The 27,227-nt window shown below is 40.4% G+C and overlaps 1 protein-coding gene across 2 annotated transcripts in view; it reads left to right on the top strand.

The window, feature by feature from the left end:
- The window catches only part of ANO2 (anoctamin 2), a 381,234-nt gene that overhangs the window by 152,861 nt on the left and 201,146 nt on the right, over window positions 1–27,227 (top strand). For both annotated transcript variants that reach the window (XM_073649311.1, XM_073649312.1), the window contains exons 5-9: window positions 1,833–1,987; window positions 14,326–14,380; window positions 14,747–14,798; window positions 20,682–20,737; window positions 25,350–25,391. In XM_073649311.1, coding sequence (XP_073505412.1) covers window positions 1,833–1,987; window positions 14,326–14,380; window positions 14,747–14,798; window positions 20,682–20,737; window positions 25,350–25,391 — 360 coding nt within the window. The remainder of the gene's footprint in view (window positions 1–1,832; window positions 1,988–14,325; window positions 14,381–14,746; window positions 14,799–20,681; window positions 20,738–25,349; window positions 25,392–27,227) is intronic.

The raw sequence follows: 27,227 nt of genomic DNA, 5'->3' as shown, positions 1-27,227 counted from the left end.
CACAGGACCCAAAAGGGTGCATGGACGGACTTCTCCACAAGAGGCCCTCATTACATAACAAGCACCTCCACCCTTCCACCTCATACCACCAGAGGGAGCCCTGTTAGGGATATATATACTGGAGGGTGGAGTTAGGTAGGCAGAGTGTGCTGGCACTTGAGATCAGTGACGAGGCAGCATGTGAGCTGCTGTGCTGAGGGCCAGCCAAGGCCTAAAGCACGTGCTGAAGCCTGAGGGCCTAGAGCGTGGCCGGAGGCAAGGAGAGGAGAGAGGAGTTAAGGGGGCAGAGGAGCATCTTAGGCTCACCACAGAACACAAGCCGGATACCGGGTCTGCGCCTACAGGGTCCTCTACGCCCAGTAGGGATAACCAGCATACCAGGAGGATTACAGACCCCTGGTCAACATGAAGCTATAATCATTTACATAACTAGGAACCATGAAGGCCCCAGAGTCCAGGGATAGTGGTTGCCGAGAAAAGTTCTACTACCAAGCCGATAGGTGAGAGAGTGAAACAGCACAGAAGCTAGGCCTAGTTCCAGGCTGGTCAGGACTCAGGAGCTTTAGAGAGAGGAAGAAACGGATCAGGAGGCCTACTACCCGCTCACTGGGGAGAGTCCAGAAGTGCACCCTTCCTACTGAGTACCCTGGACCATACCTGCCGTCTACACCAGTAAAGGTACTGAAGCGAATTCCCTGTGTGCGTGTCCATCATTCCCCCTGACCCGACCGGGCCACCTCTCACCTGCATCCCTTCCATCAACCCTGCCCCGGGGACCTGCTCCGCCTGTGGGGAGCTGAAGCATCCCAGCTGCCATCCCATCACCCCCGGAGGTCTGCAGCAGCGCTGGTACCCATTACCAGGAACCACAGGAGGCATCATGAGACAAAACTGTTATTCATCCCTTCAAGTAACAAGCCCCTTTTAAAGAGTGACCCCAGAGTACGGGCCCGGGAGCCGACTGCCATGACCTCCCAAGAAGGTAAAGGCCCGGGTACCGAGTCCCCCATATCCCCCTGGGCGAGTCACTTACAATGTATTTAAAAAAAAAAAATAATAATAATCTGGGGAGAAGCCGGAATGAAATAAGAGCAAAAACTGGTCAGTTTTGGCCTGGTGACAAGTCCTCTTTAAGTTAAAGACATGTGTCCTCTTTAATTTACTATTGTCAGTCGTGAAGTCCTGCCTATCTAGTCTCCTGCAGCACAACAGACTTATCATTTAACAATTTATAATTAGTTAAGGATGTATCCACCTTTGACACATTACTTTGCATAGGTCTAATCAATATAAAATAAAAAATTAAGCAACGTTAAAAATCTTCTATTGTTTTGTTTCCATGGCTACAGACTACAAAGGAACTCTCTGTAGTCTGATCCTGACATCATGCTCTCTTCCCTATTTTTTTGCTAATGTTGGATAAAATTTAAGTGGAAGATTGAAGGGAATGTGATGACAGGGTCAGACTGTACAAGGTTTGTTTGTAGTCTAAAGCTATAAATTCATATTAGCCTGCATAGGAGCTGTAGACACAAAACGGTGAATACCCATTCATTTCAATAGGCAAAATGTAATACTCTGTTTCTCCTGCGGAGGCACTGTAGGAAAATTGAGCACTTGCTCTTCTATGCAGATTACTGCTGATTGTCAAAGGTCTCAGTGGGGTAAAAACTGTGTTTAACTTATTTTTGGGGGGAACCCTTCTAAAAAAATGGGACTTGGAAAAATCAGAAAACTTTCTTACTGTAACAGATGTATAGTATTTGCTTGTAAAACAAGAGTACGGTACACTATGTCCATACACTATCCATTACTTTTTCTGTATTTTTCAGATGTATGAAGTGAAAGAAGAAAAGGGTTTCACCGTAAAGCTCTCCGGTATATGGAACAAATGTACCAAGCCTTTACAACCCAAAGTGCCACAAATTAGCGAAAACGCAAAGATGAAACCGCTGTCTTATCCTTTCTCCAGAGATAAAATGCATCTGTGAGTAGATCGAGCCTCATCCTATGACTTTGGGGATGGTTCAAATTAACGTAACTGGAAGAATATGTGAAATATGATTAAACAGTTGTGTTAGTCACATAGAGAACAAACCTCAAACCAGCATCGCATGTAACCTCCATATGACTGTGATAACGATAAAGCTCCACTATGAACAATTCACACGTCTGGAGTCAGGAGATTTATTACGTTCGACAAGGGTATTAGTTATCACCATTTTTTCTTCTATGTTGACCCTTTCCATCTTCCTTCATAGTCTCAAGCATCAAACATGCCATAGACATCAAAGAGCTGTAGGTCAAACAGTCCTTAGACCTACCACCCATTGAGAGTCATGTTCCACTTAGTCAATTATTTGTTCTATGATGGTTTTTTTGTAGATAATTCTGGGTAAAAATTGAACCCATGCGATCTTCATTTTTCCCCACACCTGGTAGCTTCTAAAGGCTGCAATAATTCTTGATGAAATTGGCAACATCCAACCTTCTTGGAGAAAGAAAATTATGCATTGGGGCGAGGGGTAGATCCAAGAATGCAACTTATCACCTGTCAAGATGATAGGTTGCGAATAGCTCGGGGTGTCATCAGGTTTCCCACCAATCAAGAAGAGGATCCTGAATTTTCCGCTTGAACGGAAATTGAATAGTTGAGTACCACCGGTTTTAAGGCTGTTCCAAAAATATTAGTCTGTCTCAGTTGTTTTCGATGGATGCCTGTAGTCCTCTAGGTCCAAAAGCTCCTCTAGGTAAAAATTTTCATTGTTAGAGGAGGAGTCTTGTTCAGACAACCCAACAAGCCCTAAAAAGATGTTTATCTTATTCGGACAACCACTTTAATACACTAAAGTTCCCTTAATGTGGCACCCAATGGACCTAATTTTCTAGTATCTGGCAGTGTTAATCTTTCAGAGTAATTTCATTTTCATAAAATAAGTGACATGTCATAGTCAGAATTTTGACTGGTGGATTTCTGGATGCAGAGATCCCCACCAATCTCTAAAAGAAAATAGCTCTTTTGAGCATTGCTCTCTTCAGGTACACGACGTTCGCTGAAGACTGGCTCAAAGTCATTCAACTCCGAAAAAAACTGAGGGCCTTTGCTCTATCATTTCAGTGATCAGTGGTGGTAACAGCACATTAACCCCACTAATTGTTGAAATGAAGGGGAGAAACACTGCTCTTCTTGGGTAGACAGGGTTTGCTGAAGATAAGCACTTAGGCACCAATTCATTCAAAAGTCAGAGTTGCGCATAATTTTTTGTGGTTTTTGGCATTTTCACGCCAGTTTTTGACACCTCCATCAAAATGAGCAGAACTGTGCTGGGGCGGTGGCTCAGCAGAGACTTGACCACAGCTCATCTATTTCATGACTGGAGTAAGATTTGTGGCTGGGTGTACGGAGGCGCATGCCACTCGTAAGATGATCCTGATTCATTTAGAGAAATGGTCATCTTAATGAAGAAGAAGTGTGTCACTCCAACATGCCCCCTCATCAAGACCATCGTAAGAATGATCGGTCTTGTTGAATCAGGTCGTTGACTTTCTATTGAGCCTGTCTTCAGCTAATCTCACCTTTCCGAGGAGAGCATTTTTCTACTGAATACTTTTGCCCATTAGTTTTAGAGATTGGTGGGGGTCTCAGAACCTGAACCCTACTGATCAAAACTTCTCACAGGTCAGTTTGACTCGTCAAATATTTTTTAAACTGTAAGTCTATTCCAAGTAGAAAACAACCGGTTCAGAGTAGGGCATCTAAGTCTATGAAATGGGACCAAGAATTAGGTCTAGAGATGAGCGTTGTTCTACTCGAACTGTTCGCCAATCTCAAATTCGAGCTGTTTTGGGCGGTGTTCGAGCCGTTCGGCGAACACGAACAATTTGAGAAAAATTCGGCTGTTCGAGGTTATGTTCGATAACTGTTCGTGCACCAAAATCATAACTGGATTTTTTCTCAGTAATGATGAAAATTAATGTTAATACGCAGTTTGAGTGTACAGCGGGGTGGGGGGAGGGGCAGGGGATGGATCTCTGCAGGAACAATGAAGATCTCCATTTTTTTTTCTCTTTCCCGCATTTACAGTGGGGAGGTGCAATCTGTCAGCCTATCAGCAGCGCACACACGGAGCGAAGTGCTTTTTTTCACACAAGCAAGGGCATGTGTCATTGGCAGTGTATGTCACATGTCCTTGCCCTATAAGACCAAGCCATTTTCCCCGTCGCCACCATTTTCTCACTGCTGCAGCTGCGTGTTAGACGGCACCGCTGTTGCTGTGTGCGCTATACCTTGTTAATTTCAAGCCAATTTTCGCACAAATATACAGATAGCTTGGGAGTAGGGAATAGTTGTGATTGCAGTCCTTTTAAGGACTAGGTTACAGCATTTCCTACAACTTTTATCAGGGAGGTCTGTGCTCTTAAATAGATAGGTTGTGGGAGTAAAGACTAATTGTAATTGGAGTCCTTTTCAGGACTAGGTTACATGAGTTCCTATCAGTTTTTGCCAGGCAGGTCTGTGCCAGTGCTGTGCAAGTTTTTTTCACAGCATTTGGCTGAATCTAGCAAAGCTAATCCTTTTTGGCCTATTGCAGAGTGTGTTAGTCAGTGGAGTAGCCTATCTGTGTTGCAAGATATACCACCTGTGTATAGAATACCAATTTTTTTACTGCACCTAGTGAAGTAAAATCTTTTGGGCATAGCATCATTCTATTAGTCCATCTATACTGACCTCCATCAGGTTGCAAACTGAATATAATTTTTTTCTGCATCTAGCTCTGAAAAAATATTTGGGCTTCTAGCTGTGTGTGGGACTTGGTCTATTAGTCCATCTATACTGACCTCCATCAGGTTGCAAATTAAAAATAATTTTTTTCTTCATTTAGCTCTGAAAAAATATTTGGGCTTCTAGCAGTGTGTGGGACTTGTTCTATTAGTCCTTCTATACTGACCTCCAGCAGGTTGCAAATTGAATATAATTTTTTTCTGCATCTAGCTCTGAAAAAATATTTGGGCTTCTAGCAGTGTGTGGGACTTGGTCTATTAGTCCTTCTATACTGACCTCCATCAGGTTGCAAATTAAAAATAATTTTTTTCTGCATCTAGCTCTGAAAAAATATTTGGGCTTCTAGCAGTGTGTGGGACTTGGTCTATTAGTCCATCTATACTGACCTCCATCAGGTTGCAAATTAAAAATAATTTTTTTCTTCATTTAGCTCTGAAAAAATATTTGGGCTTCTAGCAGTGTGTGGGACTTGTTCTATTAGTCCTTCTATACTGACCTCCAGCAGGTTGCAAATTGAATATAATTTTTTTCTGCATCTAGCTCTGAAAAAATAGTTGGGCTTCTAGCGGTGTGTGGGACTTGGTCTATTAGTCCATCTATACTGACCTCCATCAGGTTGCAAATTAAAAATTATTTTTTTCTGCATCTAGCTCTGAAAAAATATTTGGGCTTCTAGCAGTGTGTGGGACTTGGTCTATTAGTCCATCTATACTGACCTCCATCAGGTTGCAAATTAAAAATAATTTTTTTCTGCATCTACCTCTGAAAAAATATTTGGGCTTCTAGCTGTGTGTGGGACTATTTGTATTAGTCCATCTATACTGACCTCCATCAGGTTGCAAACTGAATATATTTTTTTCTGCATCTACCTCTGAAAAAATATTTGGGCTTCTAGTAGTGTGTCGGACTTTCTCTATTAGTCCATCTATACTGACCTCCATCAGGTTGCAAATTAAAACTAATTTTTATCTGCATCTACAGTACCTCTGAAAAAATATTTGGGCTTCTAGCAGTGTGTGGGACTATTTGTATTAGTCCATCTATACTGACCTCCATCAGGTTGCAAATTCAAAATAATTTTTTTCTGCATCTAACCCAGCCAATAGTTTTGGCCTAATACCACAGTTTGGCCACTCAGCTCTGCTCGGTTACCATCCATTGTTTTTTTGTGCAAACAACTCCAGAGTTGTGAATTAGTTAACCACCAAAATGAGTGGAAAAAGGCCTGCTGCTGGTGGAAAGGGGAATAGGCGTGTTGGGAAGGGGAAAAAAGGTTGTGTCCGTGGGGTAGGTGTTAAAGCAACAGTAACATCTGCAGAAGAAAGACCATCTTCCAGCCAAACTAAAATGTCTACTTCTTTTAGCGGACAATGTGATAAGATCCCTTTCTTACGGCCACGCCAATCGCTACAAATTCCAGATGAGGCACAAAAACAGCAGGTGCTTCAACGGATATCAAGTGCTCCTTTAAGTGGGCTCTCCTCCACATCAACTTCAACATCACAAATACTCCAGTCCTCAAAGGTGTCACCCAAATCGCACTTGCTTCCTCACAGCTCCCAAATCTCCAGCTGCCCGTCTGAGTATGAGGTAGAACAGATGGTTGAGTCTGCAGAGCTGTTTACTCATACTATAGCCTGGGAATCAGAGGTCGACTCCAGCGCTTCTGTGAATCCAGACGAGGAAATGATCTGCACTGATGCCCAGAATCTTTATGAGTCGGATCCAGGACCAGACGCAGAAGGTTCTGACCATAATGTAGACCCTCATTCCCAAACTGTAACTCCTGTTGGTGGAGACAATGAGGAAGACGATGATAAGACTCAAATACCTGATTGGAGCGACAACTTTAGTTTTTTGTCAGGGCAGGAACAGGTTGGCTCTGAGGACGACGGGTGTGATAACGCACAGGGTGATGATGATGAGGTCGGAGATCCCACTTACTGTCAACCCACAGTCAGCCAAGAGATGAGGTCAGCAGAGGAGGTGGAGGAAGATGCTAGTGACGACGAGGTCAGGTTGCGCCTTCCTGGACAGAGACGTAGTACTGGAAGCACGTCAACAACTGCATCCTCAAACACAACTCTGCCTCTCACCACAAGTCGTGGTGGCTCTTCAGGTCGCATGGGTGCTAAGCCTTGCATAGCCTGGGCATTTTTTCAGATCGATAAAGATGACCCAACTCGTGTTATCTGTAACATTTGTCAGCAAAAGCTAAGTAGAGGCCAAAAAATACATAGTTTGAGTACTTCATGCATGAACCGGCACATGGACATGAAGCATAAGTTGCAGTGGGAAGCTCAGTGTGCTACAATGCGGCCTAGCCGGCCGGGCCAATCACCGTCTGCCATATCTTGTGCATCCGCGGCCTCTTCATCCTCTGTGACTGGGGGGACAGCAGTCACACCTGTTTTGGGGCGCAGACCTGCCACCTCTTTACCCGCAACAGCCAGCGTGATTGGCAGGTCATCATTTTCTTTGGAGGTGGTAACACCAGCTGGTGTTGAGCGCTGTCCGACATCGATAGCACCACCTTTGGATCAAGGCAACCTAACATGTCCGCCTGCATCTTCCTCACAGACCGGCAGTTTGCCGGGGACACCCTTATCAACCCCGTCTAAGCACAATAGCCAGCCCTCGGTCCCTCAGATGTGGACAAGTAAAAGACCATTTCCTCCTAGCCATGAGAAAGCTAAGAGGTTGAATTTCACCATCTGCAAGCTCTTGGCTACAGAAATGCTGCCTTTCCGCCTGGTGGACACAGAGGATTTTCGAGACCTTATGTCCGTCGCAGTGCCCCAGTACCAGATGCCCAGTCGGCACTACTTCTCAAAGAAAGGTGTGCCTGCGCTCCACCAGCATGTCGCACACAACATCACCGCTTCTTTGAGAAACTCTGTGTGTGACAGGGTGCATTTCACCACAGACACTTGGACGAGTAGGCATGGACAGGGGCGTTACATGTCGCTGACTGGGCACTGGGTAACTATGGTGACAGCAGGACAAGGGGCTGCTGTCCAAGTCTTGCCGTCCCCACGAGTTGTGCGTCAATCCTCTTTATGTCAAAGTTCCTCCACTGCTTCTGCCTCCTCAACCTCCTCTCGGTCTTCCACCTGCACCCAAAGCCTGTCTGGTCATGCCACAAGCTTTCTAACTGCGCAGAAGGGATCCTGCACACCTCCTTACTATGCTGGCAGTAGGGCTCAACGTCATCAGGCGGTTTTTACATTGAAATGTCTGGGAAATGTGAGTCACACAGCTGAGGAGTTGTGGTCAGCTCTGGAGAACCAATTTCATGAATGGTTGTCTCCACTGGACCTGAAACCAGGGAAGGCCGTGTGCGACAATGCTGCAAACCTGGGTGCGGCCCTTCGCCGGGGCAATGTCACACACGTGCCTTGTATGGCTCACGTGTTGAACCTGGTTGTCCAGCAATTTTTAGCCCACTATCCCAGACTAGATGGCCTTCTGCAGAGGGCACGGTCGCTGTGTGCTCACTTCCGCCGTTCGCATCCCGCAGCTCAGCGACTTACATCTCTACAGAAGTCGTTGGGCCTGCCACTTCACCGGCTAAAATGCGATGTGCCTACCCGGTGGAATTCAACTCTGCACATGTTGCAGCGACTGTGGCAGCACCGACAAGCCCTGGTGCAATACGTTCTGACGTATAGCCTGGGCCAACGAGATTCAGAGGTGGGGCAAATCACGCTGGAGGAGTGGTCTCAGATCAGGGACCTATGCACCCTTCTGCACAGTTTTGAAATGGCGACGAAGATGTTTAGTGCTGACGATGCCATTATCAGCATGACTATTCCGGTGATTTACATGCTGGAGCACATGTTAAACAGAATTCGGAGTCAGGTGGTGGCACAAGAGGAGGTGGAGGAAGTAGAGGAGGAGGAGTTGTATGCGGAAGGGCTAACATCTGCAAGGTCCAGACGGTCGGCAGCACCAAGGCGGCAGGCATGTGAGGGTGGGGGAGATGGTTTTACCAGGGCGCATGGTAGCAGCCAAACTAGTGAGGAAGGTGCAGGAGCCCAGGAAGAAGTGGAGGACGAACTGATGGAAGACTCATCAGATGAGGGAGACCTTGATCACATTTCTGTTGTGCGAGGTTGGGGGGAGAGGACAGAGGAAGGAAGCATGATTGTTACCTCGCCACCAACACAACAGGGACTTGGTGCTCCTGGATGCGCAACACACATGAGTGCCTTCTTGCTGCACTACCTGCAACATGACCCTCGAATTGTGAGAATTAGAAATAATCCTGACTACTGGGTTGCCACACTGTTAGATCCCCGGTACAAAAGTAAATTTGCAGAAATTATTCCTGCCATAGAAAGGGATGCACGCATGCAGGAGTATCAGCAGAGACTGTTGCAGAATCTTACATGTGCTTTTCCACAAAATACCAGTGGTGCACGTAGTGAATCTCACAGTTCCAACTTGCCAACCGTGGGACCGTCAAGTGTTCAGCACTCAAACCGTAACAGAACCACAGTATCTGCTGGTAACATCAATTTTTCGGAATCATTTCACCACTTTTTTAGCCCATCCTTTGCAAGGCCACAGGAGACAAGAAGTCTGACACATAGTCAACGCCTAGAGACGATGGTACAGGAGTATCTCCAAGTAAACATTGAAGCCACGACTGTGTCACTGGACCCTTGCTCTTTTTGGGCTTCCAATCTGGATAAATGGCCGGAGCTAGCCACTTACGCCTTGGAGATCTTGTCATGCCCCGCAGCCAGCGTTCTGTCTGAACGTGTGTTCAGCGCTGCTGGTGGTGTGCTGACAGATAAGCGCACGCGGCTCTCCACTGATAATGTAGACAGACTCACGTTCATAATGATGAACAAATCATGGATCCGAAACGACTTTTCTACCCCTGTGTCATCCTGGGGAGAGTAAAAGCTTGATGATTGGTTAAAATCACCCTACCAACCGTTTTAAGCTTTCAAATTACTAATCATGTTTATCTGTATCTTGACTGGAAAATAATTTGGGCTTTGTAGCAGTGTGCAGCACTGATCCTATTAGGCCATCTATAATAAGCTTCACCAGATTTAAAATTAAAAATAATTTTTAGCTGCATCTAGCCCGGAAAATAATTTTGGGGCTCCGAGATGCGCAAGGCACATAAGTGCCTTCTTGCTGCACTACCTGCAGCATGACCCTCATATTGTCAGAATTCGAAGTAATCATGACTACTGGGTTGCCACACTCTTAGATCCCCCAAACTTTTCGATCAACCTTTTCATTTTAATAAAGACCAAAAAAATGGTCATTTTTGAAATTATAAGCATTAGCAGGTTGTTAGAAACTGAAATCAAACAGTTTTCAACTCAAAACTTTATTCTAGGTGATGTTACATTTTCACATAGGACCCCTTGTTCGAAAGGAGCTTCTGAACTCTCTCGTCCATTGAATTTGTCAGGTTTTGGATGGTTTCTGCTTCAATTGTTTTGCATGAGGACAGAATACCCTCCCAGAGCTGTTGCTTAGATGTGAACTGCCTCCCGCCATCATAGACACTCCTTTTAATGATGCTCCAAAGGTTCTGAATGGGGTAGAGGTCAGGGGAGCATGGGGGTCACACCATAAGTTTGTCCCCTTTTATGCCCATATCAGCCAGAGATGCAGATATTTTATGTGCAGCATGAGATGGTGCATTATCATGCAGAAAAATGATCTTGCTGTGAAATACACGGTTCTTCTTCTTGAACCATGGCAGGAAGTGCTGTTTGAGAAAATCCACATACATTATGGAGTTCATCTTTAGCGCCTTCAGGGATCCTAAAGGGGCCGACAATCTCTCTCCCCATGATTCCAGCCCAAAACATTACTCCACCTCCTCCTTGTTGGCGCTGTAGCCGTGTTTGCGTGGGGTGTCCATCAACCAGCCATCCTCCACTCCATCCATCTGGACCATCGAGCGCTGCACGGCACTCATCCGTGAACAAAACAGTTTTGAAATCAGTCTTCATGTAATGTTTGGCCCACTGGAGCCGTTTCTGCTTGTGTGAAGTGGATAGAGGAGGTCGACAGGATGGCGCATGCACAGCTGCAAACCTCTGAAGGACCCTGCATCTTGTTGTTCGGGGGACGTTGGAGGCACAAGCAGCTTCAAAAACTTGTCTGCTGCTATGACAAGGCTTTTTTGCCGCTGCTCTTTCAACCTGACGTAATTGCCTGTAGGAAAGAGTCCTCAATTTGCCCTTATCAGCACGCACACGTGTGTACTGTGAATCAGCTACATACTTCTTGATTGCCAAGACACTTCATCCTGATCATCGCACAATGTTGATTGTAGTCATGCCTTGACCTAAACACTCCACAATTTGTTGCTTCTCAGCAGCCGACACATCCTTTTTCTTTCCCATTTTGGCAGAAAATGTAGGCTGCTTAATAATGTGAGAGAGCCTTCTTAAGTAGTCTTGCCTTTCATTGGACACACCTGCCAAACTAATTAGCACAGGTGTCTGCAATTGCTTACAGTGATATAAAGAGCCCTGACACACATCACCATCAATGAGTTTAACTGACAAACAAACAAATTCTTCCCTTATCACTCCTAAACACTTTTTGTATAATAATTTGGAACGCAGTGTACATGTGCTTTTCCACAAAACACCAGTGGTTCACGTAGTGAATCTTACAGTTCTAACTTGCCAACCGTGGTCTGTATGGAATTGTTCAATAAAGGGCCCAAAATTAAGATAACATAGATGGGAGAGGTCTCTATGAATAGGAATTCCTAAGTATTTGATACCCTGTGAGGGCCAGGCAAAGGGAAAGTTGGACTGGATGGAATCCTATATGGATTTGGGGAGGGAGACATCGAGGGCCTCAGACTTCGCTGCATTGATTTTAAAATTTTACCATGTAACAAAGTGATCTATTTCAGCCATAACAGCAGGGATGGATATATGTGATTGAGTGATATATACTAGGACATCATCAGCAAATAGAGAGCACTTGTACTCGGTGCCTCCCACCTCAATCCACCTAATATTGGGGTTATGGCGAATTGATGAGAGCAGGTGCTCCGTCACTAGGATGTATAAGAGAGGGGACAGAGGACATCCCTGCCTTGTCCCATTGGTGATTGTGAAAGGTGATGAAAATGTTCTGACGCACCCCCTGGGCCTTGGGACACCCGGGGCCGGACCCTTTTTGGTGGATGCTGGTGGTTGTAGTCTCCGTGGCGGTGACCCGGTTCCGTGGCTCAGGGCGGTCAAACCAGTGGCGGAACTATTTATGTGGTTTTGATGTTTAAATGTCCGACTACGCCACCCGTGGATTGCGGTCAGAGTGAACCGCCGCTACAGGGCAGACCGCTGAGGCTGGTGTTGTGGGTGCAGCAGAGCGTAGCATAACTCCCCACGGGAGGAGTATAGCCTCAGGGCAGTGTATGCGGAGGATGGGGGTGATGGTGCAGGGCAGCAGCAGTAACGACACGGAGTCAGTGATGCATTTCAGGGCCTTTACTCACAGTTCTTATTATCCAGACCACGTCTGCAGGTAACGGCTGCCCACGTCGTACTGTGCTCACCAGGTGAGGGGCTCAGACAACTCCCAGATAACTTTGGAGCGCTTCACAGGACCCCCTTTGTGTGTCCTTTGTCTGGCCTTTCTTACCAACACTTCTGTCCGGCTGCCTCGGGCCTCCTCTTGGTAAACTTGGCGCCAGTTTCCCTGACCCTATGTGGTGCCTTCCTAGCGGGTGTAGCGAGGGGCTGCGCCACATAAAATGTCAGAGCCTCCGGTTTCTAGCTGAGGGTCGTTTCCTGCCTCCACTAGTTCGGGGACCGGTCTCCCCCTTTGGCCTGACCCCTCCACGCAGGTGGATTCGGGCGTGCGGTGGCGACTCGCCCGTCCGCACCCCTGGGATCCCTTCATTCCTCGTTCCTGGAGCCTTCTCCGCTCCTCTTCCTTCCTTCTCCCTCTTCCAGGCCTGGGCCTCTGTTACTAGGCCCGCCTCCGGAGCAGAGCTCATGCAGAGCCCCTGCTCCCTGCCACTTCTGCTCAGACTTCTCTGCACTGAACTAAGATGGTGCCCACCTTTTATACTCCCTTCTCAATGCACCCAGGAACTGCTTCCTCCCTGCTCCTGCACTGCAGGGTTCCCCTTCCTCAGTGTTCCCTCCCCCCACTCCAGCCAGGGACAGGGACTGTCGTGCCCATCTCAGGGGCATATTGGTCGCCCTGCCCCACGGCAATGTGGTGTAATGCATGCAGGTGTCGGGTCCTGATCCACACTCCATCCTTACCTGAGAGTGAGATATCACACCTCTGGGTGAGGTGCAATACGTCTGTAGCAACCGAGCCCTCAGGGTGCTACAGTTCCATTTATCTTCAGCCTACGTGACGTATTGCGATACAGGGCCGTGATTTTGGCTATAAAAGGGTCCCCTAGACCCCTACCCCAAGCTTTTTAAGAGAATCATATATGGCGTGGCAGGAGACTCTATGGAACGCTTTCTCAGCATCCAACGAGAGTATCTAATTACAAATTTTTAACTGCATCTAGCCCAGGAAATACTTTGTGCCTAGTAGCAGTGTCTGCTAGTGAGCGGATTATCCCGGCTGTTAAGCAAGCTGCACCACCTGTAGTTTAGACACTTAATTTTTTCAAAGGAAATGCTTCGGGACCATGGCATACTTAGTGAAGAGCATCAGGAGGCACCCCAAGGCATAGGGGCTGGGACTGGCAGTAGGATGCCTTGCGGTGGACAGCCGAGCTCGATCCTTATAAAAGCTTTTTAACTGCAGCAGCTTTAGTGGACGCTACTGGAGCTGGAATTACCGCGGCTGCTGGCATGAGACTTGCCCTCCAATAGATCCTTGTAAATGGATTTAAAGTGTATTCATTCAAATTAGAGGGACAATTTAAATTAAAAAGCTTAGAGCTGCCTCCACCACAGGGGGGCTCTCTCGACCCACCAGCGGACAGGCACCAGTATTGGGAGAGGGGGGCTGGCCGTCAGGGTTCACCGCGGCTCTGGCACAAACCCGGCGACACGGAGGTGGCATGGGCAGGAGCGGACTGGCCGTGTCGGCTTCTCACTTTTTGGATTTTAGAAGGGCATGACATGCCTATATCTGTGTCTCCCCCTCCTTTTACTCCTCCACCTCTTTTCTTTTCGCATGACTATATGTACTTGTCACTTTTCCATGTGTTAGTTGTGTCTTCTGAGCAGTTTGTCAGCTTTTGGACACCTTTGAAGGTGTTTTCTATGTGTTTCTATGTGTTTTTGTTTGCCTGCCATTGGTTTTAACGGTGTTCGAAGGTGTTCGACGAACAGTTCGACGAACAGTTCGGCGAACACACGGGTGTTCGACGAACCGAACCGAACTCGAACACTACGGGGGTGGCTCAACACTAATTAGGTCTTCTAAGATTTTCCTTTGTGACCAAATATGTGCAAATCAATTTCATGAACATCGTTCAATGTGATCCTCCAATCAGTAAAATCCAACTCTTATAATTATTTTTTAGAGGTTTCACTGAAGATATTAATGATATATTCATATTTCAGGTACAACATCAAAGACAAGGACACATTTTTTGACAATGCAACACGCAGTCGAATAGTAAGTATGTCTTGCCTACGGTAACAAGTTGCCCAGCTGTTTTGGCCATCTATGTGTTCATTGTGGCTGATGAACAAAGATGTAAAAAGATAGTAAAAGAATGTATGAGAAACCAAAAACTTTGCCTCAAAAATGTTTAGTTTATTGGGTCCAAGGTCAGACTGAACAACCAGAATACCAAAGGATCCTCTGATGGTCCCAGGCGCTGTAATAATAATGGACCCCAAAGGTTTGGCTGAAGACAACTCCATTTGGTGTGTTCATGTCACTAGGGTTTATGTTTTATGGCAACTGTTTTACTGTTTTACCTTACCATGCAATCTTCTATCCATCATTGAGCTGATTTATGATTGTAATTTTTGTTAGGTCCATGAAATTCTGAAGAGAACATCTTGTACAAAGGCCAAATACAGTATGGGTATGTAATTTTATTTTATATATGCTATTTTTTTTTCTTTTACGGCCTTTGGCTTAATCTCAAGCAATGACGACTTGATGGATAAACGAACTGTCGGAAGATTGATCTTGTGCAAGCCTAGATAGGTCCACCAGGGTCTTCTCCAACATTATCTTGATAGTATCAAGTCATCAGGTTGCTGGTCTTCCTCTTCGCCTTGTTCCTTTTACTCTTCCGACAATGATGTCCTTCTCCAGTGATTGCTCTCTTCGTATGATGTGTCCAAAGTAGGCAAGTCGGAGCTTGGTGATCTTTGCTTCGATATGAAAATTGATGTAATTGGAGCTAAAATAATTTTTGCAAGTGGGTTTCATTAAGAATTTGTCGTCCTTTGCTGGCTGCAGAATGAGTTAACTGAGAATCTGTCAGTGAGCTCGCAATGATGATCAGATTTTGAGTTTGTAACTCTTTTATCTGTTTTCTTCTAAGCTCCTCTCAGCTGATTTATGACCACGTCAAGTTGAATGAGCAAAGAAACAAACGAAGCCAAACGGTGCAAAATTAGTAATGAAACCCAATTGCAAAAATATTTTTTTAGCCTCAAATGCATGCAATTAAGCAATAAAACATGCGGACAACACCTTTAATTTATATAATTTACATTTACGGAACTTACTACCCTTCAACTTGTCAATTTTAAGTCAGGATGAAATATTTATTTTTTGTCAATTTTTTTTTCGGTGCAGATATGTTCTTTTTGTCTAGAAATTTTATGACTCTGATATTACATTTTCCAGCATTTTATAGTACTTGGACCAATAATAGAGCATTTTTGCTGACAATTTATTATTATGCATGCAGGTGAATTCAATAGAGACAATTTTTCCATCATTTCTGCTCTTGGGCCCAACTGTATTTTTACTGGCTTTACACATGCTAATTGTGAACTCAGCTCTCTAAAAGCATTTACGATGCTGGCTTGACATAAGGGATTACGCTCCAGGACTACCTGTGAGGTTTAGTGCGATTTGATACAGTTCTATAAAGCAAGTGTAATAATTTTTTTTTGTTTTGCTTTTATGCCTTAAAATTACGAAAATATTTAATATCTTTGCTCTTTTTGTGCCTCGGTAGCACAAGGGCTATGCCCATTCTTAGTTGGTGGCATCCGATAAGCTTTGTGGCCTAGCCCTAGGCATTCAACAGAACACGGGGGCCGCAAAGCTCCTTTGTGGCTTATTTTACCCCGTCTATGACTGGTATTACACCTAAGTCCCATTCACTTGTGGCGCCCCTGAGGGTTCGACCGCCACAGGGATGCTGCACCTCTTCAATGGAGTGTGGTGTTCCTCCTTCGAGGTAAGAACGGTGCAATGGTCAGGACCCCACCTCCACATCCAACACCACACTTCTCCCACCAGAGGGGCGCTAGTAGGCACTAGTGTGCTGCCCCTCCGGAATAATGGGAGACTGGGGAACCAAAAGATAGGGGAACCATGTAGTGGGTGAGGGTGGAGGATGCACATTTAGTTACACTTAATATTTCATATTTAATAAACAGCCATCTTGGGCACATGGTTCTTTGATTGTGATCTCCCTCCCTGAACGTGGCTTCTGGGTGAACCTGCAACGGATGGAGACACGGCCCTCTTACCCTGGCCTTGGGTCGAGGGGCAGGTTGGAGTTAACGAATGTCTCAACCGGTCAAGGACCATATCCAAGAAGGCCTGGAGCTCAGGAGTGTAGCTCCACCGCAAAAGGATCCCAGGGGGATGCAGACGGAGCGGTATACGCCACCTGTCCCCGCTATTCTGGCCTAGTCAGAGGGATTCCGGCTGCAAGAGGGGTACGGCCCCCGACACCTGACTTTGCTACTCCACGTCCTAGTCAGGAAAGCCCGGCAGGCCCAGGGGATCCCACCAGGTAACGGACGGAGCGGAGCTGCCACCCGTACCCTTTTTCTGAGCTTAGTCCAGAGGGAGACCCGGCCTTTCTACACACGCAGACAGGAGAGGATTCAGTCTGAAGTCTAGGAACACTCTGGTGCGGGGTCCTGATTAAGCACTTGAATTACTCGGAGGTTGTCGGACCCCCGTCCCTGGTGACCGCAGAACTCCGTGAGGAGCAGGGAGAAGCCTTGCAGCTGTACTCTCCACCGTGAGTAAAAACCCTAGAAGTCAACCCCTATGGCCTCCGGACTCTTTATTTCTGCACTGCACCGCACAACCAGAACTCCTACACTACAACTCCCTCCATCTTCGTCTCTGCCCTGAGGCCCTGCTCCGCCTGTGGAGAGTAGTATCAATGTCGGCTGCCACAACATCCCGCCTCAGAAGGCTGCAGCAGCGCTGGTGGCCTTCACCAGGTACCACAGGTGGCGTAGTCGATAAGAACCACTCAACCCTGTAAGCCCATTACTTTTATGTGACGGCCCTGGACACGGAGCGGGTCCAGGCCACGACTGCTTCCCCCAACATCTGACCCGGCTCCGAGTTTCCCTTCTCCCAGGGAGGGCTGTGAGCGTCACACACTTGTATGGGGCTGAGTAACAGTATCAGGCTCCAATTTTCTTCTCAAACCCTGGAGTCAAAAAGTATGAATGTAAAACATGTCTATCGCAAGGTCTTTCAGCTTGTTTTTACTCTTTGTTGTTAGAAAAAAGTCATTATTGCATCATTCCCCATGACTTTAAACAAGGTCTCGTTGATGAATCATTTCTCAGTACTTTGAGTGCACAAGGATGTGATTTTAGCAAGTTGTAGGTCTCATTAGTTTATTAGCTAATCCATTCCTTGTTGCTTTTTTATTCCATAATGGAAGTCGTATCAGTCTTTAGGATAGTGTCCCTGTAGTTATTAGGTTTTAGGCCACTTTTCTCATTCACGTCCATATGTGTTGATGAATCATTCCTTAGTACTTTAGTGCAAGAGGGTGTATTGATTTTAATTAACCATAGATTTGATAGTTTATAAGCTAGTCCATTCCTTGCTTCAAAGCTCATTGTTATTTGATAGCCCAGGGGAAGTTTTATCAGTCTCTCTAGCGTAGTGTCCCTGTGGTTGGCATGGGTTATGGTTTTAGGCCACTTTTCTCATTCATGTCCATATGTGTTGATGAATCATTCCTTAGTACTTTAGTGCAAGAGAATGTATTGATTTTAATTAACCATAGATTTGATGGTTTATGAGCTAGTCAATTCCTTATGCTTCAAAGCTCATTGTTATTTGATACCCCAGGGAAGTTTTATCAGTCTCTCTAGCGTAGTGTCCCTGTGGTTGGCATGGATTAAGATTTTAGACCACTCTCTCATTCATGTGAATTGGTGATTTCTTAGTACTTTGAGTGCACAAGGGTGTAAATAGATTTTAATGAAATGGGGTGTCTAAAGATCAATCTTCAAGAGCACACCACTCCTCATCCTCCCGATATGAGTATGCTCCTGAAGATTGACAGTTCAAATGGTTGAGCCGCTTGTTCAAACTGTGTGCTCTGCAATGTTACAAGCAGATGTAGCTTTGTCTCTGCACCATTGGAAGAGCGCAGGGTTACTGAAGCTGTCCAGCTCTAGCAGCCTGGTTAGCTTTAAAGCAGCACTTGTATTATCTTTATCAAAGAACTTGTAAGCACTGTGCTCCTTGTCTAGGAGAACGGCCACTGCTGATAGACTGCAGTGGTGGGGTCAGTAACCTAGACAATGAGCAGTAACCTATAGAATAAAAAAATATTCAGTTCTTAAGAACGGAGAGGACTTTTACTGACGAGAAATTGCAAAGTTGCTTGTTTTTACAAACAATTTTCTATTTTAACCATTTATCATGTTTTGACAACCATTTTTACTATAAGGCTGATTGGCTTATTTGCAAAACCATTCCTTATGCTCCTATGCTCATTGATATATTATTGACAATAGCGTACTGTCCATGTGGTTGGTATGGATTAAGGTTTTATGTTGTTTCTTTAATTTATGTCAATGACATGTATGTTGATGAATTATTTCTTATTATTTGAGTGCACAAGGGTGTAACGATTTTAATTAACCTTAGCTCTGACTTGCTAATTAGCAAATCCATTCCTTATACTGCCATGCTCATAGCGTAGTGTCCCTGTGGTTGGCATGGAGTAAAGGTTTTAGGTCATGTTTTTCTTTTATATCAATGTGGGATAATGAATTATTTCTTAGTACTTGAGTGCACAAGGATGTATGGATTTTAATATACCAGAGCTCTGATTGGCTAAATAGCAAATCAATTCCTGATACTGCCATGTTCATTGACATATGATTATCCACTGGAAATAGTATGAATCACTAGCGTAATATCCCTGCACTCAAGTACTAAGAATTATTTCCTAGTACTTGAGTGCACAAGGGTGTACGGATTTTAATATACCAGAGCTCAGATCGGCTAAATAGCAAATCAATTGCTGATACTGCCATGTTCACTGACATATGATTACCCACTGGAAATAATATGAGTCACTAGCGTAATATCCCTGCACTCAAGTACTAAGAATTATTTCTTAGTATTTGAGTGCACAAGGGTGTAACGATTTTAATATACCATAGCTCAGATCGGAAAAATAGCAAATCAATTCCTGATACTGTCATGTTCATTGACATATGATTACCCACTGGAAACAGTATGAGTCACTAGCGTAATATCCCTGCACTCAAGTACTAAGAATTATTTCTTAGTATTTGAGTGCACAAGGGTGTACGGATTTTAATATACCATAGCTCAGATCGGCTAAATAGCAAATCAATTCCTGATACTGCCATGTTCATTGACATATGATTACCCACTGGAAATAGTATGAATCACTAGCGTAATATCCCTGCACTCAAGTACTAAGAATTATTTCTTAGTATTTGAGTGCACAAGGGTGTACGGATTTTAATATACCAGAGCTCAGATCGGCTAAATAGCAAATCAATTGCTGATACTGCCATGTTCACTGACATATGATTACCCACTGGAAATAATATGAGTCACTAGCGTAATATCCCTGCACTCAAGTACTAAGAATTATTTCTTAGTATTTGAGTGCACAAGGGTGTAACGATTTTAATATACCATAGCTCAGATCGGCTAAATAGCAAATCAATTCCTGATACTGTCATGTTCATTGACATATGATTACCCACTGGAAACAGTATGAGTCACTAGCGTAATATCCCTGCACTCAAGTACTAAGAATTATTTCTTAGTATTTGAGTGCACAAGGGTGTACGGATTTTAATATACCATAGCTCAGATCGGCTAAATAGCAAATCAATTCCTGATACTGCCATGTTCATTGACATATGATTACCCACTGGAAACAGTATGAGTCACTAGCATAATATCCCTGCACTCAAGTACTAAGAATTATTTCTTAGTACTTGAATGCACAAGGGTGTATGGATTTTAATATATCATAGGTCTGATTGGCTAAATAGAAAATCAATTCCTGATACTACCATGCTCATTGATATATGATTCCCCAATGGAAGTAGCATGAGTCACTAGCATAGTGTCCCTTTGATTTGTATAGATTAAGGTTTTAGATCTCATTTTTCATTCATGTCAATGTGTGTTGATGAATTATTTCTTAGTACTTTGAGTGCACAAGGGTGAACTGATTTTAATTAGCTATAGCTGTTATTGGCTAATTAGCAAATCCTTTCCTTATACTGCCATGTTCATTGACATATGATTACCCACTGGAAATAGTATGATTCACTAGCGTAATATCCCTGTGGTTGGTATTGATGAAGGTTTTAGGTCGCGTTTCACATTTGTGTCTTTTTTTCACAAATTAGAAAAAGGTTATATAAAAAAGCGAGTAGTATAAAAGAATATTATCTAGTTTTGGATTATATTGTTGTACATTACATGTCAGTAATAACCTGCTATTGTTTTGAAGGTATTACCACATTAATAGCTAACCACGTCTACGACTCAGCATATCCTCTACATGATGTAAGTTATTTTTATGTTTTCGAAAATGAATTCATTGTCATAGTACAGTATGCTCAGTAGAAAGTCAGAAATATCTGTTACAGCTTGTAGATTTAATTTTTACATTTTTAATGACAGCTGTGATATAAAACATGGTGGCGTCCACTAGGGGGGCCTCTTTTCTATTCTCCTTTCAAATCTGTGTCCAAGAGAAATTACCAAATTAATTTGATGAGTCAAATTTCCTGGACCCGGCAAATTCAAACAACTTGCATTTTCATTTGTATGAATTACCCTAAAAAATGATCACTGCCACTAGGGGACACAGACAGAAAAGGGTAATGCATAATTCCACCTCTTTTGGAAATGGAAATGGGCCCCCTTACCTCTTGGGCCCCTCTGCAGCCACACAGGTTGCTAAAATGAACTTTTTAGAATTTACCAAAAGGCTGCAATGAAACAAAGAGTGAAAAATTTAAAGGGGTCTGAATACTTTCCACACCCACTGTATATGTCCCTTCTCACTACCATTTTTAGCATTGGATAAGATTGCATTAGCCAGAGAAGAATCACATGACGTCAGGCACAGCCAGGGAAGCTTCCCCAAAATGCCTTTGTAACATGACATCAAATGGTATAGCACAATCAATAAGGAGGGACTATCATAGCCTGTGTAAAAGCTGAGGCAGGGAATATAGCAGCCATTTTGTGGTGAACCAATCAGGAGGGATTATCATAGTTTGTGTAAAAGCCGAGACAAGGAATGCAGCAGCAATTTTATGGTGAATCTGGATAGTGAGAGGATGTCACAGCTCACAGCTTAGCCATAGACATAGGGAGAGAAAGCAATAAAACACTGAATAATCATTACAGATAGTGTGTGACAGCAGAGAATTGAAAACAGTTTACCATATGCTTACCCATAGCTATGTGGAAGTCATTTTGACAATATTAATATGTGGTTGCATTAAATAACTTGAAATGAGTTAGATACTGTCCTAGGAGACTTCAGAGTATTGCATACATATTTTTTGTTAAATTGGAGTAATTACGATTCACAGCAAGTTCAATTTTTTGGAAACATTTGTCGGACATGGCAAATTCTAATTTCAAAAGATTCGCTCATCTCTAGTGTCGTTCCTTTGTATCTCTCTTTCTGTCTGGCTTTGAAATCATAGACAGACAGATAAAGATAGATAGAGAGATAATAGATAGATGATAGATAGATAATAGATAGATAATAGATAGATAGATGATAGATAGATAATAGATAGATAATAGATAGATGATAGATAGATGATAGATAGATAATAGATAATAGATAGATAGATGATAGATAGATAATAGATAGATAATAGATAGATAATAGATAGAAGATAGATGATAGATAATAGATAGATGATAGATAATAGATAGATAATAGATAGATGATAGATAGATAATAGATAGATAATAGATAGATGATAGATAATAGATAGATAATAGATAGATGATAGATAGATAATAGATAGATAATAGATAATAGATAGATAGATGATAGATAGATAATAGATAGATAATAGATAGATAATAGATAGAAGATAGATGATAGATAATAGATAGATGATAGATAGATAATAGATAGATAGATAATAGATAGATAGATGATAGATAGATAATAGATAGATAATAGATAGATAGATGATAGATAGATAATAGATAGATAATAGATAGATGATAGATAATAGATAGATAATAGATAGATGATAGATAGATGATAGATAGATAATAGATAATAGATAGATAATAGATAGAAGATAGATGATAGATAATAGATAGATGATAGATAATAGATAGATAATAGATAGATGATAGATAGATAATAGATAGATAATAGATAGATGATAGATAATAGATAGATAATAGATAGATGATAGATAGATAATAGATAGATAATAGATAATAGATAGATAGATGATAGATAGATAATAGATAGATAATAGATAGATAATAGATAGAAGATAGATGATAGATAATAGATAGATGATAGATAGATAATAGATAATAGATAGATAGATAATAGATAGATAGATGATAGATAGATAATAGATAGATAATAGATAGATAGATGATAGATAGATAATAGATAGATAATAGATAGATGATAGATAATAGATAGATGATAGATAGATAATAGATAGATAATAGATAGATGATAGATAATAGATAGATAATAGATAGATGATAGATAGATGATAGATAGATAATAGATAATAGATAGATAGATGATAGATAGATAATAGATAGATAATAGATAGATAATAGATAGAAGATAGATGATAGATAATAGATAGATGATAGATAATAGATAGATAATAGATAGATGATAGATAGATAATAGATAGATAATAGATAGATGATAGATAATAGATAGATAATAGATAGATGATAGATAGATAATAGATAGATAATAGATAATAGATAGATAGATGATAGATAGATAATAGATAGATAATAGATAGATAATAGATAGAAGATAGATGATAGATAATAGATAGATGATAGATAGATAATAGATAGATAGATAATAGATAGATAGATGATAGATAGATAATAGATAGATAATAGATAGATAGATGATAGATAGATAATAGATAGATAATAGATAGATGATAGATAATAGATAGATAATAGATAGATGATAGATAGATAATAGATAATAGATAGATAGATGATAGATAGATAATAGATAGATAATAGATAGATAATAGATAGAAGATAGATGATAGATAATAGATAGATGATAGATAATAGATAGATAATAGATAGATGATAGATAGATAATAGATAGATAATAGATAGATGATAGATAATAGATAGATAATAGATAGATGATAGATAGATAATAGATAGATAATAGATAATAGATAGATAGATGATAGATAGATAATAGATAGATAATAGATAGATAATAGATAGAAGATAGATGATAGATAATAGATAGATGATAGATAGATAGATAGATGATAGATAGATAATAGATAGATAATAGATAGATAGATGATAGATAGATAATAGATAGATAATAGATAATAGATAGATAGATAATAGATAGATAGATGATAGATAGATAATAGATAGATAATAGATAGATAGATGATAGATAGATAATAGATAGATAATAGATAGATGATAGATAATAGATAGATAATAGATAATAGATAGATGATAGATAGATAATAGATAGATAATAGATAGAAGATAGATGATAGATAATAGATAGATGATTGATAGATAATAGATAATAGATAGATAGATAATAGATAGATAGATAGATGATAGATAATAGATAGATGATAGATAGATGATAGATAGATAATAGATAGATAGATGATAGATAGATAATAGATAGATAATAGATAATAGATAGATAGATGATAGATAGATAATAGATAGATAATAGATAATAGAGAGATAATAGATAATAGATAGATGATAGATAGATAGATGATAGATAATAGATAGATAATAGATAGATGATAGATAATAGATAGATAATAGATAATAGATAGATGATAGATAGATAATAGATAGATGATAGATAATAGATAGATAATAGATAGATAATAGATAGATAATAGATAGATGATAGATAGATAATAGATAGATGATAGATAATAGATAATAGATAGATGATAGATAATAGATAGATAATAGATAGATAATAGATAATAGAAAGATGATAGATAATAGATAGATAATAGATAGATAATAGATAGATAATAGATGATAGATAATAGATAGATAATAGAGAATAATAGATAGATGATAGATAATAGATAGATAATAGATAGATGATAGATGATAGATGATAGATAGATAATAGATAGATAATAGATGATAGATAATAGATAGATAATAGATAGATAATAGATAGATGATAGATAGATAATAGAGAATAATAGATAATAGATAGATAGATAATAGATAGATGATAGATAGATGATAGATAATAGATAGATAATAGATAGATGATAGATAGATGATAGATAGATAATAGATAGATGATAGATAATAGATAGATAATAGATAGATAATAGATAATAGATAGATAATAGATAGATAATAGAGAATAATAGATAATAGATAGATAGATAGATAATAGATAGATAATAGATAGATAATAGATGATAGATAGATAATAGATAGATGATAGATAATAGATAGATAATAGATAGATAATAGATGATAGATAGATAATAGATAATAGATAGATAATAGATGATAGATAATAGATAGATAATAGATGATAGATAATAGATAGATGATAGATAATAGATAGATGATAGATAATAGATAGATAGTAGATGATAGATAGATAATAGATAGATAATAGATAGATGATAGATAGATAATAGATAGATAATAGATGATAGATAATAGATAGATAATAGATGATAAATAGAAAATAGATAGATAATAGATAGATAATAGATAGATAATAGATGATAGATAGATGATAGATAATAGATAATAGATAGATAATAGATGATAGATAGATAATAGATAGTAATAGTAATATTTTAGTAATGATCTAATCAATTTCATAAGTTAAAAAAAAATAGAATAATCTATTAATTTCTTGTATTTTCAGGGGGACTATGATCACAACAAGAGTGAAATAAATGATAGGATGGTAAGGTGTTTCATTTTCAAATTTTTTACATATCAACCTATTTTTTTAAAAAAACAAACCCCTCCTCCTTGTAACAAACTCCTCCTACCTAAACAAAGCTCTGCCCACTTTCATAAAGTGGATCTGACTTCTTCCTATTAATGACCTTACATCTATTACTCTAACAGCATCTGATCCAATTTCAGAAAAATAAATATCAACCACAATACGAAATCTGGAATTAATTATTACTAAACGTTTCCTTCAAAGTGTAATTAGAATAATATTTTTGGCCTCTGAATTCAAAATTGTGTAAGTGATTAGACAAAGTTCCTGGCAAAGAACTTTTAGAATAACTATGGTTCTACATACTAGAATTTCAACAATGCATCGAAAACAAGCGTATTATATACCATACCTGTTCACTCAAAAATACAGGTGGGCCATTTATATGGATACATCTAAATTAAATGGGAATGGTTGGTGATATCAGCTTCCTGTTTGTGACACATTAGTATATGGGAGCAGGAAAACTTTTCCAGATGTGTGATGACCATGGCGGCCATTTTGAAGTCGGACATTTTGGATCCAACTTAATTTTTTTCAATGGGAAGAGGGTCATGTGACACATCAAACTTATTGAGGATTTCATAAGAAAAACAATGGTGTGCTTGGTTTTAACGTAACTTTATTCTTTCATGAGTTTTTTACAAGTTTATGATCACTTATAAAATGTGTTCAAAGTGCTGCCCATTGTGTTGGATTGTCAATGCAACCCTCTTCTCCCACTCCTGACACACTGATAGCAACACCGCAGAAGAAATGCCAGCACAGGCTTCCAGTATCCGTTGTTTCAGATGCTGCATTTTTTAATTGTGCTATTAATGTAGCCTATAAAGGGAATATTTTTGGCAGAAAAAGTTTTATTTTTTCATTCTATGGTTTTCCGGTGCATTTAATATATTCAGAAGATTTAATTAGCTTTTTTTCGTCCTTCATTTAAAAAAAACAAACGGCAATTCTTCCTTTTTAGAGCGCTCACCACTCAATATAAATTACTTTAGCATAATTTCGTGGGCCGATACGATTCCGACAATATAAAATGTATGTAGCTTTTTTTTTTTGTTTTACTATTTAGCCATACTATAACCATAAATATCCATAACTTTTATTTTTCTGTCGTGGGTTTCTTTTTGTGGGACAAGCTTCTGTTTTAATTGGAACCATTTATTTTTTTATTATATTTTATTCGATGGAAAAAAAATAAGTTAATACAAAATTTTGATAACTTTTGTATCAGTTTTGGAAGGAGAGATTAAAAAAAAAAAACAAAGAAAACAAACAGCAATTCCTCCATTGTTTTTTTGAACCGTATTATTTATTTTTTTACGTAATTTTTTAAAATAATTAGATATGAATAATAATATAATAACAATTACGAATAATAATAATATTATTAGAATAATGTTATTTTTTACGTGAATTTTAAAAATAATTAGATATGAATAATAATATAATAATAATGAATAATAATAATAATAATAATAATAATAATAATAGAGAGCAGAGAGTGTGTGTCTATTTAAAATTACAACAATGCAAATAATTTTCCTAACGTGCAAGAATTTTTTTGACCTTTGTATCCAACCCGTATGATTCTTTTATGAAGTGTTAAGTGTTAAAAAAACATAAAAGCTTCTTTCCAAAAATTACAGCGCTGATTAGTCACACATGAATGGCCGGTCATAGAACCTGCAACCATTCCTCTGCTCTTCATCTGTTTCCTATCTGTGTAATCGTTCCAGAGTTTAATTTCCTGAAATATACTACTCAGATTGGAAGGGATGTCGGGGCATT

Source organism: Phyllobates terribilis, unplaced genomic scaffold (genome assembly GCF_046119375.1).
Source record: "Phyllobates terribilis strain yellow unplaced genomic scaffold, ASM4611937v1 Scaffold_10__3_contigs__length_209671492, whole genome shotgun sequence".
Taxonomy (NCBI): Eukaryota; Metazoa; Chordata; class Amphibia; order Anura; family Dendrobatidae; genus Phyllobates; species Phyllobates terribilis.
The sequence above is the reverse complement of the archived record's forward strand: the minus strand, read 5'-3'. Positions and strand labels throughout refer to the sequence as shown.